At 44.5% G+C, this 15,532-nt stretch overlaps 1 protein-coding gene across 2 annotated transcripts in view; it reads left to right on the top strand.

Annotated features, from left to right (window-relative positions):
* dnaja2a (DnaJ heat shock protein family (Hsp40) member A2a) overlaps positions 1-12,289 on the top strand; it is a 33,033-nt gene extending 20,744 nt beyond the window's left edge. The window contains exons 7-10 of one of the 2 annotated variants that reach the window (XR_009815588.1): positions 835-979; positions 1,048-1,175; positions 10,534-10,823; positions 10,878-12,289. Coding sequence is in view for 1 of the 2 variants with exons in the window: in XM_061963656.1 (XP_061819640.1) it covers positions 835-979; positions 1,048-1,175; positions 10,534-10,722 (462 nt within the window). In the remaining variant the exon portion in view is untranslated. Of the gene's footprint in view, positions 1-834; positions 980-1,047; positions 1,176-10,533 lie in introns of both variants that reach the window. The other variant, XM_061963656.1, reaches the window with a different exon arrangement.
* Positions 12,290-15,532: the final 3,243 nt, after the last annotated feature.

The raw sequence follows: 15,532 nt of genomic DNA, 5'->3' as shown, positions 1-15,532 counted from the left end.
GGGCGCTGGAGCCTATCTCAGCTACAATCGGGCGGAAGGCGGGGTACACCCTGGACAAGTCGCCACCTCATCGCAGGGCCATATCTGTAAATAACATTGTATAAATACATGTCAGTGTTATCTGAAAATAATATATGAATAATAAATGTCAGTGTTTTTCTGTAAATAATATATAAATAATAAATGTCAGTGTTTATATGTAAATAATTTATAAAGAATAAATGTCAGCAATTATCTGTAAATAACAATATATGAATAGGGACGGCGTGGCGCAGTGGAAGAATGGCCGTGCGCGACCCGAGGGTCCCTGGTTCAATCCCCACCTAGTACCAACCTCGTCATGTCCGTTGTGTCCTGAGCAAGACACTTCACCCTTGCTCCTGATGGGTGCTGGTTAGCGCCTTGCATGGCAGCTCCCTCCATCAGTGTGTGAATGTGTGTGTGAATGGGTAAATGTGGAAGTAGTGTCAAAGCGCTTTGAGTACCTTGAAGGTAGAAAAGCGCTATACAAGTACAACCCATTTATCATTTAATTTATCATTTAATAAATGTCAGTGTTTCACTACAAAAACTGCTCTTTTCATTCGCTTACATACGCCGATTATCCACTTCGTTTTGATTTATCATCCGGTTAATTGACTTACCGAATATCAGCCCAGGCACCAAGAAGAGCAACATGGTTTGTGGGTGTTTTTAATATGTGTAGCGAAGACTGCTTTTTTCTTTTTTCTTTTTTCTTTTTTTTTTTTTTACAAGATTGTCATGTGCCTCTTCCTGTCAGAGGCGGTCGGTATTTCCTTCCTGAGACGCTTTCCATTTTTCTCCCCGGTCCAGACGTTCAGGCGAGAAGGCAACGACCTGTTCATGAACCACAAGATCGGCCTGGTGGAGGCGCTGTGCGGCTTCCAGTTCATGCTGAAGCATCTAGACGGCAGACAGATCGTGGTCAAGTACCCCGCCGGGAAGGTCATCGAGCCAGGTAACTCCGCCACCCCGTCTCGTCTCGCCCCCGAAAGTGCCGACCGTTCCTTTCTCCCTCCCGTGCAGACTCTGTGAGGGTGGTGCGAGGGGAGGGCATGCCTCAGTACCGGAACCCCTTTGAGAAGGGAGACTTGTACGTCAAGTTTGACGTGCAGTTCCCCAGCAACAACTGGATCAGTCCAGAGAAACTGACGGTAGGACAGACTTTTCATCCTGTTCATAGTTCTCTGTATGTGAATTGGGGATGTCCCGATCCGATATTTGGATCGGATCGGCTGCCGATATTTGCCAAAAATTGCGTATCGGCAAGGCATGGGAAAATGCCGATCCAGATCCAGTTTTAAAAAAAAAACTGCGGTCCGTGTTTTCCAACGCACCGATTTAAATAATACATTCCACTTTTCTGCTGCTCCCAAATTTCCGTTCCGCATTTTCCAGCACACCTTCAACACATCCACAATTCTCACGCAGTTGCTTTTAGCTGCTGGCTCTTCTCACTCTTTCCTGTGTCTCCCTCTCACAGACAGCGAGCGCAGCTTCTTACACACGTCACATACTGTCACGTCATACGTCACATACGTATACGCCCTCTCCCAGCAGCATGGCTAACGTTAGCTGTGATGCTAGCGCAGCCGCTAAGGTGCGCGCCTGCTCAAGCGTCCTCTGCGCCCGGCAAATCTATGCCACGCACAAAATCAAATAAAAAAAATAAGCGCATAACAATTTTCGCCACACGGACACGACAGAGACAACAGTTTTCGTCATCTTTGTTCAAATATTGTGATGTCTGTCGAGACGCTTATCTCCATTCGGTGCCACACGTCCACACCATCAAAATGCAGAGGCAAAAATTTCCACATCATCACCGTATGAAAAAAATAGTGATTTTTTTAGTTGTGATTTCCTTCTCTGCATGAACGTTTAAAAGTAGCATATATTAATGCAGTATGAAGAAGAATGTTTTAATGTAGACATGCAAGCCTTGAAAGAAAATTTTGAAAATCAGGACTACATTTCCTGCAAATGGGTGCATTTCTACCCTATATTTTAACTTTAGATTTATTCTCATATCAAACTCTTTTGGCTGTCTTTTTGACCCTTACATCCGGCGCCCCCCTCCACACCCTGGATTATAAATAATGTAAATAATTCAATGTGATTATCTTGTGTGATGACTGTATTATGATGATAGTATATATCTGATAGTATATATCTGTATCATGAATCCATTTAAGTGGACCCCGACTTAAACAAGTTGAATAACTTATTGGGGTGTTACCATTTAGTGGTCAATTGTACGGAATATGTACTTCACTGTGCAACCTACTAATAAAAGTCTCAATCAATCAATCAAAACACATAGAATCATCATACTGCTGTGATTATATGCATCAAGTGTTCATTCAAGGCTAAGGCAAAATATCAAGATATATATCGTGTATCGCAATATGGCCTTAAAATATCGCAATATTAAAAATAGGCCATATCGCCCAGCCCTAGTTCAATGATGCCATTTCTGTTTGGCATGTATCATTGTGTCTATTTTGTGTTTATCCTTGAATAAACAGGTCAGTTTCTTGTTACCAACCATTGTGTATTATTCAAACTCCCCTAATTCAGCTGGCTAGTTGTTATCAAGAGTACTAAAACCCTTTTCAACATGATTCTGACAACTAAGTAGGCTAAATAACTTTAAACTTTAATACATGCTCGGATAGGCCAGTATCGGTCAGTATCGGTATCGGATCGGAAATGCAAAAACAATATCGGTATCGGATCGGAAGTGCAAAAACCTGGATCGGGACATCCCTAATGTGAATGGAGCATGGTGTGGCAGCACAATGATTGAGAAGTTTATTGACATCTTAAAGAATTGAATCCATGTAATGCTTTAAAAAGTGTGTCCATGCAATAAATGTGTAGGAAAGCAGTCAGGGTGTCAAAACAAACCTATCTTCCATTCTTATGTGTAACCGTTATTAATCAATTTAAAGAAAAATACTTCCATTACGACTAATTATAACGATTATTATGGCGAGGATGGTGTTCTGCTGACCTCGACTGCGGATGTTGTGGATCGGTGGAGGGAATACTTCGAAGACCTCCTCAATCCCACCAACACGTCTTCCTATGAGGAAGCAGTGCCTGGGGAGTCTGTGGTGGGTTCTCCTATTTCTGGGGCTGAGGTTGCTGAGGTAGTTAAAAAGCTCCTCGGTGGCAAGGCCCCGGGGGTAGATGAGATCCGCCCGGAGTTCCTTAAGGCTCTGGATGCTGTGGGGCTGTCTTGGTTGACAAGACTCTGCAGCATCGCGTGGACATCGGGGGCGGTGCCACTGGATTGGCAGACCGGGGTGGTGGTTCCTCTCTTTAAGAAGGGGAACCTGAGGGTGTGTTCTAACTATCGTGGGATCACACTCCTCAGCCTTCCCGGTAAGGTCTATTCAGGTTTACTGGAGAGGAGGCTACGCCGGATAGTCGAACCTCGGATTCAGGAGGAACAGTGTGGTTTTCGTCCTGGTCGTGGAACTGTGGACCAGCTCTATACTCTCCGCAGGGTCCTTGAGGGTGCATGGGAGTTTGCCCAACCAGTCTACATGTGTTTTGTGGACTTGGAGAAGGCATTCGACCGTGTCCCTCGGGAAGTCCTGTGGGGAGTGCTCAGAGAGTACGGGGTATCGGACTGTCTGATTGTGGCAGTCCGCTCCCTGTATGATCAGTGTCAGAGCTTGGTCCGCATTGCCGGTAGTAAGTCGGACACGTTTCCAGTGAGGGTTGGACTCCGCCAAGGCTGCCCTTTGTCACCCATTCTGTTCATAACTTTTATGGACAGAATTTCTAGGCGCAGTCAAGGCGTTGAGGGGATCTGGTTTGGTGGCTGCAGGATTAGGTCTCTGCTTTTTGCAGATGATGTGGTCCTGATGGCTTCATCTGGCCAGGATCTTCAGCTCTCACTGGATCGAAACTTTATGAAAATGAATCTTAATATTTATCCATATATAAAGCGCACCGGGTTATAAGGCGCACTGTCAGCTTTTGAGAAAATTTGTGGTTTTTAGGTGCGCCTTATAGTGCGGAAAATACGGTAAATGTCTTGATTTGGAGTTCATGCAGCGTATTGCACAACAGAGCAGCGGCAGAACCAATGTTATAATAGCAGCGCAAATACATGCCTGATTAGCGCTTTACACAAGTCAATAACATCAACAAAGCTCACCTTTGTGCATTCACGCACGGTATAAAACGTTTGGTGGACAAAATGAGACAACGGGGTGGCATAAAACACGTCTTTCTGTGGCAGCATTGAAGAAAGTTACGCGTGTAAACAAACTATGGTGAGTTCAAGTACCGCCGACATCAGGACAAAACGGCGCTCGCCAAATACTCTCATCAGTGAAGCATGTTTAAAGGGGAACATTATCAGCAGACCTATGTAAGCGTCAATATATACCTTGATGTTGCAAAAAAAATACCTTTTTTTTTTTTTACCGATTTCCGAACTCTAAATGGGTGAATTTTGGCGAATTAAACGCCTTTCTAATATTCGCTCTCGGAGCGATGACGTTGTGACGTCACATCGGGAAGCAATCCGCCATTTTCTCAAACATCGAGTCAAATCAGCTCTGTTATTTTCCGTTTTTTTCGACTGTTTTCCGTACCTTGGAGACATCATGCCTCGTCGGAGGGTGTAACAACACCAACAGGGACGGATTCAAGTTGCACCAGTGGCCCAAAGATGCCAAAGTGGCAAGAAATTGGACGTTTGTTCCGCACACTTTACCGACGAAAGCTATGCTACGACAGAGATGGCAAGAATGTGTGGATATCCTGCGACACTCAAAGCAGATGCATTTCCAACCATAAAGTCAAAGAAATCTGCCACCAGACCCCCATTGAATCCGCCGGAGTGTGTGAGCAATTCAGGGACAAAGGACCTCGGTAGCACGGCAAGCAATGGCGGCAGTTTGTTCCCGCAGACGAGCGAGCTAAACCCCCTGGATGTCTTGGCTCACACCGTCAAGAGAAGAATATCGACCCTAGCTTCCCTGGCCTGCTGACATCAACTCCAAAACTGGACAGATCAGCTTTCAGGAAAAGAGCGCGGATGAGGGTATGTCTACAGAATATATTAATTGATGAAAACTGGGCTGTCTGCACTCTCAAAGTGCATGTTGTTGCCAAATGTATTTCATATGCTGTAAAGCTAGTTCATAGTTGTTAGTTTCCTTTAATGCCAAACAAACACATACCAATCGTTGGTTAGAAGGCGATCGCCGAATTCGTCCTCGCTTTCTCCCGTGTCGCTAGGCTGTCGTGTCGTTTTCGTCGGTTTCGCTTGCATACGGTTCAAACCGATATGGCTCAATAGCTTCAGTTTCTTCTTCAATTTCGTTTTTCGCTACCTGCCTCCTAGAGATGCGCGGTTTGCGGACACAACCGCGGAGTCCGCGGATTATCCGCGGGTCGGGCGGTTGAAATAAAAAAAAATTAGATTTTATCGTCGGGTCGGGCGGTTGAAATTAAAAAATATATATATTTTAAATAGATTCAGGCGGGTGGCAGTTAAACCAATTGGTAAATATATATACATAGTTAAATGTTGTTACCCACATACGAAAAAACGAGCAGGCACCTGCAGCATATGCCACAACAGAAGAAGAAGAAAAAAAAAGAGATGGACACTTTTACGGAGCGGAGAAGGGACGCCTCGCCGGGGTCCGGGACCGAGGCCCCTTCCCCCGAGAGGGCCCCACCGGGAGCCGTAGCTGAGGTGATCCGCGAGAAGGGCCCGACGCACGTCCAGGGTCACCACCGCGCCCACCGCACCCACCGCACCGACACCCCGCCTCGTCCGCCTTCGCCGCGGCCGGCATCACGCGCAGCAGGTAAGCAGCTTACCTGCCCGCCACCCCCGTGGCCGGGGGCTCGTAACAGGGGTCACTCCGCGCGCTCCGCCCGCGCAGCTTACCTGCCCGCCACCCCCGTGGCCGGGGGCGCGTAACAGGGGTCACTCCGCGCGCAGTGCGCTCACGAAAGGGGTGGGGCTCACCCTGGTTGATATAGACAGCAGCTAGGACGGTGGCCATGGAAGTCGGAACCCGCTAAGGAGTGTGTAACAACCCACCTGCCGAATCAACTAGCCCTGAAAATGGATGGCGCTGGAGCGTCGGGCCCATACCCGGCCGTCGCCGGCAGCGAGACGCGCTTGGAGGTGCGCTCAGCGCGGCTCCCATATGATTGCGCACTAGTGTGCGTCTGGGTCGTGACAGCGTGGCACGCGAATGTCTGTGCTGCATTGGATCAGTCTCCTTTCTTTAACAGGCAAAAGCTTTATAACCTCACTAATGCCTTGCATCGTCTATATTAGATATATAACAACGGGCGGGTGCGGTTCTGATCAAATGTTAGATCGGGTGGATGGTGGATGGTTGACGACTTTCTGATGCGGTTGCGGATTAAATAATTGCCTATCCGCGCATCTCTAATATATACATAGTTAAATGTTGTTACCCACATACGAAAAAACGAGCAGGCACCTGCAGCATATGCCACAACAGAAGAAGAAGAAAAAAAGACATGGACACTTTTACGGAGCGGAGAAGGGACGCCTCGCCGAGGCCCCTTCCCCCGAGAGGGCCCCACCGGGAGCCGTAGCTGAGGTGATCCGCGAGAAGGGCCCGACGCACGTCCAGGGTCACCACCGCGCCCACTGCACCGACACCCCGCCTCGTCCGCCTTCGCCGCGGCCGGCGTCACGCGCAGCAGGTAAGCAGCTTACCTGCCCGCCACCCCCGTTGCCGGGGGCGCGTAACAGGGGTCACTCCGCGCGCAGTGCGCTCACGAAAGGGGTGGGGCTCACCCTGGTGAGCCGAGTGGGCCACTTTTGGTAAGCAGAACTGGCGCTGCGGGATGAACCGAACGCCGGGTTAAAGCGCCCGATGCCGACGCTCATCAGTGTCACGTTCAAACACTGAGGACATCTATTAAACAAGACAAAAGGCAAGGAATCAAACAGAGACAGAATTCAATTTAGACTCAATATTGAGGAGAGACATGGCCACTGCACTCTCTGTACAGTCCTGCACCACGCTCTGACGAAGAAGGTTTTCTTCTCCTCATTTATTCAGATGTTCAATGTTCACGCACCAACACATGTCACAGCAGGAATGGGAAGTATGTAAAACAGTCATTGTTTTCGGTCGCTTTGAAGACCAAGAAGAGGATTTCTCGGGCTTGGGCTATTCCTGGATCCAGCTGGGGCAGGTGTTGGAGGACAATGGATAACCCCTCCCGTCTCCTGACCACGGCAACTTCAAGAGGGCAGCGGGTCGTAAATAGCGTTGACCTCGGTTACCAAATAGTTGGAAGAGAGTTTGTGAAATACTTCAGAGAGAGTTCGTTTAACACTTCAAAGAGAGTTCCTCTGGAAGTTGAGCAGATCCTGCCATCTGTCCGTGTTGAAATCACAGTGGCGTTTCACGAGCCTTCTTCCTCTTGTTAGGCCTCGAAAGACAGCATTCATAATACAACGTTTCTTTTGTGATAACTTACAAACAATTATTCCAACAATCAGACCCCAGAAAAGGTGTTGGTTGATATAGACAGCAGGACGGTGGCCATGGAAGTCGGAACCCGCTAAGGAGTGTGTAACAACCCACCTGCCGAATCAACTAGCCCTGAAAATGGATGGCGCTGGAGCGTCGGGCCCATACCCGGCCGTCGCCGGCAGCGAGAGCCGGGAGGGCTAGGCCGCGACGAGTAGGATGGCCGCCGCGGTGCGCGCTGAAGCCTCGGGCGCGAGCCCGGGTGGAGCCGCCGCGGGTGCGAGGGACATCGCACCTCCACGCGCTTGGAGGTGCGCTCAGCGCGGCTCCCAGATGATTGCGCACTGGTGTGCGTCTGGGCCGTGACAGCGTGGCACGCATTGAATGTCTCTGCTGCATTGGATCAGTCTCCTTTCTTCAACAGGCAAAAGCTTTATAACCTCACTAATGCCTTGCATCGTCTATATTAGATATATAACAACGGGCGGGTGCGGTTTTGATTAAATGTTAGATCGGGTGGATGACGGATGGTTGACGACTTTTGTGATGCGGTTGCGGATGAAATAATTGCCTATCCGCGCATCTCTACTGCCTCCACACTACAACCATCCGTTTCAATACATGCGTAATCTGTTGAATCGCTTAAGCCGCTGAAATCCGAGTCTGAATCCGAGCTAATGTCGCTATAGCTTGCTGTTCTATGCGCCATGTTTGTTTGTGTCGGCATCACTATGTGACGTCACAGGAAAATGGACGGGTGGTTAAAATCAGGCACTTAGAAGCTTTTTTTAGGGATATTGCGTGATGGGTAAAAAATTTTAAAAAACTTCGAAAAATAAAATAAGCCACTGGGAACTGATATTTAATGGTTTTAACTATCTGAAATTGTGATAATGTTCCCCTTTAAAGGAGTCATATCAGGATTACTTTCTAAAAGTAAAAGACTTCCTTGTGGTCTACATAACATGTGATGTTGTTTCTTTGCTCAAAATGAGGCCTTGAGTGAGCTCATAGACAGAAATCCCAATTCCATGTTTCTTAAAAGTGTAACAAAAGAAGAAATAATCAAAATTGTAAAAAATTGTAAATCCAAGACCTCAACCGACTGTCATGGAATAGATATGGTAACGATAAAAAAGGTTATACAAGACATTTCAGAACCTCTGACATATATCATCACCAATGTATCATTTTTAACCGGTAAATTCCCTGATATAATGAAAATTGCAAAAGTCGTACCAATTTATAAGAATGGAGACGTACACCAGTTTACTAACTACAGACCAGTTTCATTACTTCCACAATTCTCCAAAATCTTGGAAAAATTATTCAATAGTCGATTAGATTTATTTATTAACAAAAGTGGGACGCTTGTGGAGAACCAATATGGATTCCGAGCAAATATCTCAACATCAATAGCACTAACCAAAATAACAGAGGAAATTACCAATGCAATAGATGGTAAAGAATGTGCGGCCGCAGTATTCATGGACTTAACAAAAGCATTTGACACAATTAATCATGATATTTTAATACGAAAATTAGAACGATATGGCATCAGAGGTTTGGTATTGAATTGGGTAAGAAGTTATTTAACCAACAGGAAGCAATATGTAAATATGGGTGAAAATATGTCAACACGGCTAGATATATCCTGTGGTGTACCCCAGGGGTCAATACTGGGACCAAGATTGTTCAATCTTTATATAAACGACATTTGTAAGGTTACGAAGGACTTAAAGTTGGTTTTATTTGCAGACGACACAACTGCTTTCTGTTCAGGAGAGAGCACACAGAAAAGAAGAAATGAACAAATTAAAAAGATGGTTTGACAAAAACAGACTATCTTTGAATCTCAGTAAAACTAAAATAATGCTATTTGGTAATAGTAGAAAAGAGCATCATACACAAATACAAATAGACGAAGTAGACATAGAAAGGGTAAAATAAACTAGATTTTTGGGAGTATTAAAAGATGATCAAATGAACTGGAAATCTCATATACAAAACATACAACATAAGGTGGCAAAAAACATTTCAATAATGAATAAAGCAAAATACGTCCTGGGCCAAAAATCACTACATATTCTCTACTGCTCGCTAGTGTTACCATATCTGAGTTATTGTGCAGAAATATGGGGAAATAACTACAAATGTGCGCTACATTCGCTAACCGTGTTAGAAAAAAGATCAGTTAGAATAATACATAATGTTGGATATAGAGAACATTTATTTATTAAGTCAGAAATATTAAAGTTTGGTGATTTGGTCAAATTGCAAACAGCTAAAATGATGTACAAAGCAAACTATAACCTGCTACCAAAGAATGTACAACAATTCTTCTCAACTAAAGAGGAGAAATATAACCTTAGAGGAAAAAATAATTTAAAACATTTATATGCACGTACAACACTTAAAACTTTTAGCATATCAGTATGTGGAATTAAATGATGGAATGGATTAAGTAAAGAAGTTAAAAATTGTACTGATATGATCCAGTTTAAGAGGTTGTTCAAAATAATAGTGCTTACAGAGTACAAAAAAGAAGAATTATGAGAAATACTTTCAACCTTATTGAAAATAAAATATTCTTCATCTCAGTATGTTAATAATGACTGAATTAATTAATTAATTACATATTACAAAACTGTTGTATACTAATTCATAGATGTTATTTTATTATATAAAAAGGTCAGTAAATGATTCTATATATTTGTAAACGCTTGAAGTGGGAAAGGGGTAGGATTAAATAAGCTTTGCTTCTTCCTACTCCTTTTCGGGCATGATGTAAAATGAAATGATATGAAATTGTGTGATGTATTATGATGTAAGTGTGTTCATGTTCCAAATAAACTAAAGAAAGAAAGAAAAGAATGTTGCATAGATGATGTTTTACACATCATCTTCAAGTCGCTTCAGGATGCGCCGTTTTGTGGGCGGGTCTTATTTACGCGACACAGGCCGCGGGTGATTAGCGGGTCCTAAAGTTGGTGTTGGCGTGTGCGTGCAGGAGCTGGAGGACATGCTGCCATCACGGTCGGAGGCGCCCATCATCACGGGCGACACGGAGGAGGTGGACCTGCAGGACTACGACGTCAGCCAGGGCTCCTCGTCGGGCGGCCGCAGGGAGGCCTACAACGACAGCTCCGACGAGGAGGGCGGCCCCCACGGCCCCGGGGTCCAGTGCGCCCACCAGTAGTCTCCCACCCGGGCGAAGGAGGGCGTGGCACGGAGCCACGCCGTGAGGGCTTGCATCACATCTAGAGACTTGATCAGGTATTTAAAGAGGCGGCTGCACTGATCCAGTGTCCCCCCTCCCCCTTACAGTATGTCCTCTGGGGGGGGGGGGCACTGGATCCTCCGCACAGAAGAATGTCTCCTTTCTTCATTTTTGTTTTTCCATAGAATATACAATAATTTAAACCTTTTCATCCACCCGGCGCCAGTCATGAGTCATTTTTTTATAACTTGATTATTTGTCTAGGTTTTTACTTTAAACTCCCCCCCACCACCCCCACACCCGCTTTACGTTTTTAGACCGCTGACACCACACCTTCATCGTGTGCTTCTTTCTCCTCGCCTTGCTTTGGCGCCTGTATTCCAAGTGGTGTGGTTTTTAAAAACAAACGCCTACATTTAAAAAAAAAATAAAAAAAAGGAAAAAATACAAACTGGCCTGCATCTGTGCTGAGACCGTGTGTGCATGTCAAATAAATAAAGAGCTTTTGGTTCCTGCACTTGTACAGCAGACTCGTGAAGACGCGCCTCAAAAGTGTTGAAATTGTTGAATAAATGTTTGAAGCAGTCAGCTAGTCTCCTCATTCCACACTCGGAAATGTGCAAAGACAAGATATTTACTGCTCGAACTGCTCAACTTTTGTTATTTTGTTTGCAAATATTAGCTCATTTGGAATTTGATGCCTGCAACATTTTTCAAAAAAGCTGGCACAAGTGGAAAAAAAGACTGAGAAAGTTGAAGAATGCTCATCAAACCCTTACCGTATTTTCCGCACCATAAGGCGCCCTGGGTTATAAGCCGCGCCTTCAATGAACAATTAACCCTCTAACACCTAAAGTATCATAAGTGATACATACGTTTTAGTCTTCTACATCATCAGTGTGATTAGTTTTGTCCTTAAAAGCCTGACCTGTCGGATCACACACATGCAATACACGTGTCGAAAGTGTAATTAACCCTTTAACACCTAAAGTATCATAAGTGATACATATGTTTTAGTCTTCTACATCATCAGTGTGATTAGTTTTGTCCTAAAAAGCCTGACATATCAGATCACACGCATGCAATACACGTGTCGAAAGTGTAATTAACCCTTTAACACCTAAAGTATCATAAGTGATACATACGTTTTAGTCTTCTACATCATCAGTGTGATTAGTTTTGTCCTAAAAAGCCTGACCTGTCAGATCACACGCATGCAATACACGTGTTGAAAGTGTAATTAACCCTTTAACACCTAAAGTATCATAAGTGATACATACGTTTTAGTCTTCTAAATCATCAGTGTGATTAGTTTTGACTTGATCAGGTATTTAAAGAGGCGGCTGCACTGATCCAGTGTCCCCCCCCCCCCTCTACAGTATGTCCTCTGGGGGGGGGGGCACTGGATCCTCCGCACAGAAGAATGTGTGACCGTGTGTGCATGTCAAATAAATAAAGAGCTTTTGGTTCCTGCACTTGTACAGCAGACTCGTGAAGACGCGCCTCAAAAGTGTTGAAATTGTTGAATAAATGTTTGAAGCAGTCAGCTAGTCTCCTCATTCCACACTCGGAAATGTGCAAAGACAAGATATTTACTGCTCGAACTGCTCAACTTTTGTTTTGTTTTTTTGCAAATATTAGCTCATTTGGAATTTGATGCCTGCAACATGTTTCGAAAAAAGCTGGCACAAGTGGAAAAAAAGACTGAGAAAGTTGAGGAATGCTCATCAAACACTTACCGTATTTTCCGCACCATAAGCCGCCCTGGGTTATAAGCCGCGCCTTCAATGAACGGCATATTTCAAAACTTTGTCCACCTATAAGCCGCCCCGTGTTATAAGCCGCATCTAACTGCGCTAAAGGAATGTCAAAAAAACAGTCAGATAGGTCAGTCAAACTTTAATAATATATTAAAAACCAGCGTGATGTGGGCGCGCATGGAGTCGTATATCAACATGGACGGAGCTGCGTGAAAAAAGCCACCCGGCCTCTTCGCGTAAACTTCCCTTAACCACTCGCTCATCTTTTCTTCATCCATCCATCCCTTCGAGTTAGCTTTTATGATGACGCCGGCTGGAAAGGTCTCTTTTGGCAAGGTCTTCCTTTTGAATATCACCATGGGTGGAAGTTTCTGGCCATTAGCATGGCAAGCTAGAACCACAGTGAAGGATGACTTCTCATTCCCTTGTGGTGCGAATATTCACCGTACGTGCTCCCGTTGTATCCACAGTGCGGTTCACAGGAATATCAAAAGTCAGTGGAACCTCGTCCGTGTTGATAATGTTCTCTGGCCGGATCTTTTTTTTCAGCTATCTTGTTTTTACAATATGCACGGAAAGTAGCCAGCTTTTCTTGAAAGTCTTTAGGCAGTTGCTGTGAAATAGTAGTCCGTGTGCGGATGGAGAGATTGCGTCTTTTCATGAACCGGAAACCTGTCGCTTAGTAGGAGCCATTTTGTGGTCTTTACAGATGTAAACACACAAAGGAAATGAAACGTACGGTAATATCCGCGCGCTTTTTCTTCTTCTACGCGGGCGGGTGGTTGCTTACAGTAGAAGAAGAAGCGCTTCCTCTTCTATGGGGGCGGGTGCTTACCTTGGCGGTTGCTTGCGTAGAAGAAGAAGCACTTCCTCTTCTACGGGGAAAAAAGATGGCGGCTGTTTACCGTAGTTGCGAGACCGAAACTTTATGAAAATGAATCTTAATATTAATCCATATATAAAGCGCACCGGGTTATAAGCCGCACTGTCAGCTTTTGAGTAAATTTGTGGTTTTTAGGTGCGGCTAATAGTGCGGAAAATACGGTATTTGGAACATCCCACAGGTGTGCGGGCTAATTGGGAACAGGTGGGTGCCATGATTGGGTATAAAAACAGCTTCCCAAAAAATGCTCAGTCATTCACAAGAAAGGATGGGGCGAGGTACACCCCTTTGTCCACAACTGCGTGAGCAAATAGTCGAACAGTTTAAGAACAACGTTTCTCAAAGTGCAATTGCAAGAAATGTAGGGATTTCAACATCTACGGTCCATAATATCATCAAAAGGTTCAGAGAATCTGGAGAAATCACTCCACGTAAGCGGAAACCAACATGAATATCAAAAACCAACATCAATCTCTAAAGGATATCACCACATGGGCTCAGGAACACTTCAGAAAACCACTGTCACTAAATACAGTTGGTCGCTACATCTGTAAGTGCAAGATAAAACTCTCAATATGCAAAGCCAAAGTAATTTATCAACAACACCCGGAAACGCCGGCGGCTTCTCTGGGCCCGAGATCATCTAAGATGGACTCATGCAAAGTGGAAAAGTGTTCTGTGGTCTGACGAGTCCACATTTCAAATTGTTTTTTGGAAATATTCGACATCGTGTCATCCGGACCAAAGGGGAAGCGAACCATCCAGACTGTTATCGACGCAAAGTTCAAAAGGCAGCATGTGTGATGGTATGGGGGTGCATTAGTGCCCAAGGCATGGGTAACTTACACATCTGTGAAGGCACCATTAATGCTGAAAGGTACATACAGGTTTTGGAACAACATATGTTGCCATCTAAGCGCCGTCTTTTTCATGGACGCCCCTGCTTATTTCAGCAAGACAATGCCAAGCCACATTCAGTGGCTTGGCATTATTATTTGGAGCATCCCACAGGTGAACGGGCTAATTGGGAACAGGTGGGTGCCATGATTGGGTATAAAAACAGCTTCCCAAAAAATGCTCAGTCGTTCACAAACAAGGACGGGGCGAGGGTCACCACTTTGTCAACACATGCCTGAGCAAATTGTTTAAGAACAACATTTCTCAACCGGCCATTGCAAGGAATTTAGGGTCTGTAATATCATCAAAAGGTTCAGAGAATCTGGAGAAATCAATGCACGGTACCGCATCAAAAAGCAACATCAGTGTGTAAAGGATATCACCACATGGAACACTTCAGAAAACCACTGTCAGTAACTACAGTTGGTCGCTACATCTGTAAGTGCAAGATAAAACTCTCAATATGCAAAGCCGAAGCAATTTATCAACAACACCCGGAAACGCCGCCGGCTTCACTGGGCCTGAGCCCATCTAAGATTTACTGATGCAAAGTGGAAAAGTGTTCTGTATCATAAGTGATACAAATGTTTTAGTCTTCTACATCAGTGTGATTAGTTTTGTCCTAAAAAGCCTGACCTGTCAGATCACATGCATGCAATACACATGTCGAAAGTGTAATTAACACTTTAACACCTAAAGTATCATAAGTGATACATACATTTTAGTCTTGTACATCATCAGTGTGATTAGTTTTGTCCTAAAAACCCTGACTTATCAGATCACACGCATGCAATACACGTGTTGAAAGTGTAATTAACCCTTTAACACCTAAAGTATCATAAGTGATACATACGTTTTAGTCTTCTACATCATCAGTGTGATTAGTTTTGCCCTTTAAAGCCTGACTTATCAGATCACACGCATGCAATACACGTGTCGAAAGTGTAATTAACACTTTAACACTTAAAGTATCATAAGTGACACATACGTTTTAGTCTTCTACATCATCACTGTGATTAGTTTTGTCCTAAAAAGCCTGACCTGTCAGATCACATGCATGCAATACACGTGTCGAAAGTGTAATTAACACTTTAACACTTAAAGTATCATAAGTGATACATACGTTTTAGTCTTCTACATCATCAGTGTGATTAGGTTTGTCCTAAAAAGCCTGACTTAACAGATCACACGCATGCAATACACGTGTCGAAAGTGTAATTAACACTTTAACACCTAAAGTATCATAAGT

This window comes from Nerophis lumbriciformis, linkage group LG06, assembly GCF_033978685.3.
Source record: "Nerophis lumbriciformis linkage group LG06, RoL_Nlum_v2.1, whole genome shotgun sequence".
NCBI lineage: Eukaryota > Metazoa > Chordata > Actinopteri > Syngnathiformes > Syngnathidae > Nerophis > Nerophis lumbriciformis.
This window is presented reverse-complemented; position numbering and strand designations above follow the sequence as displayed.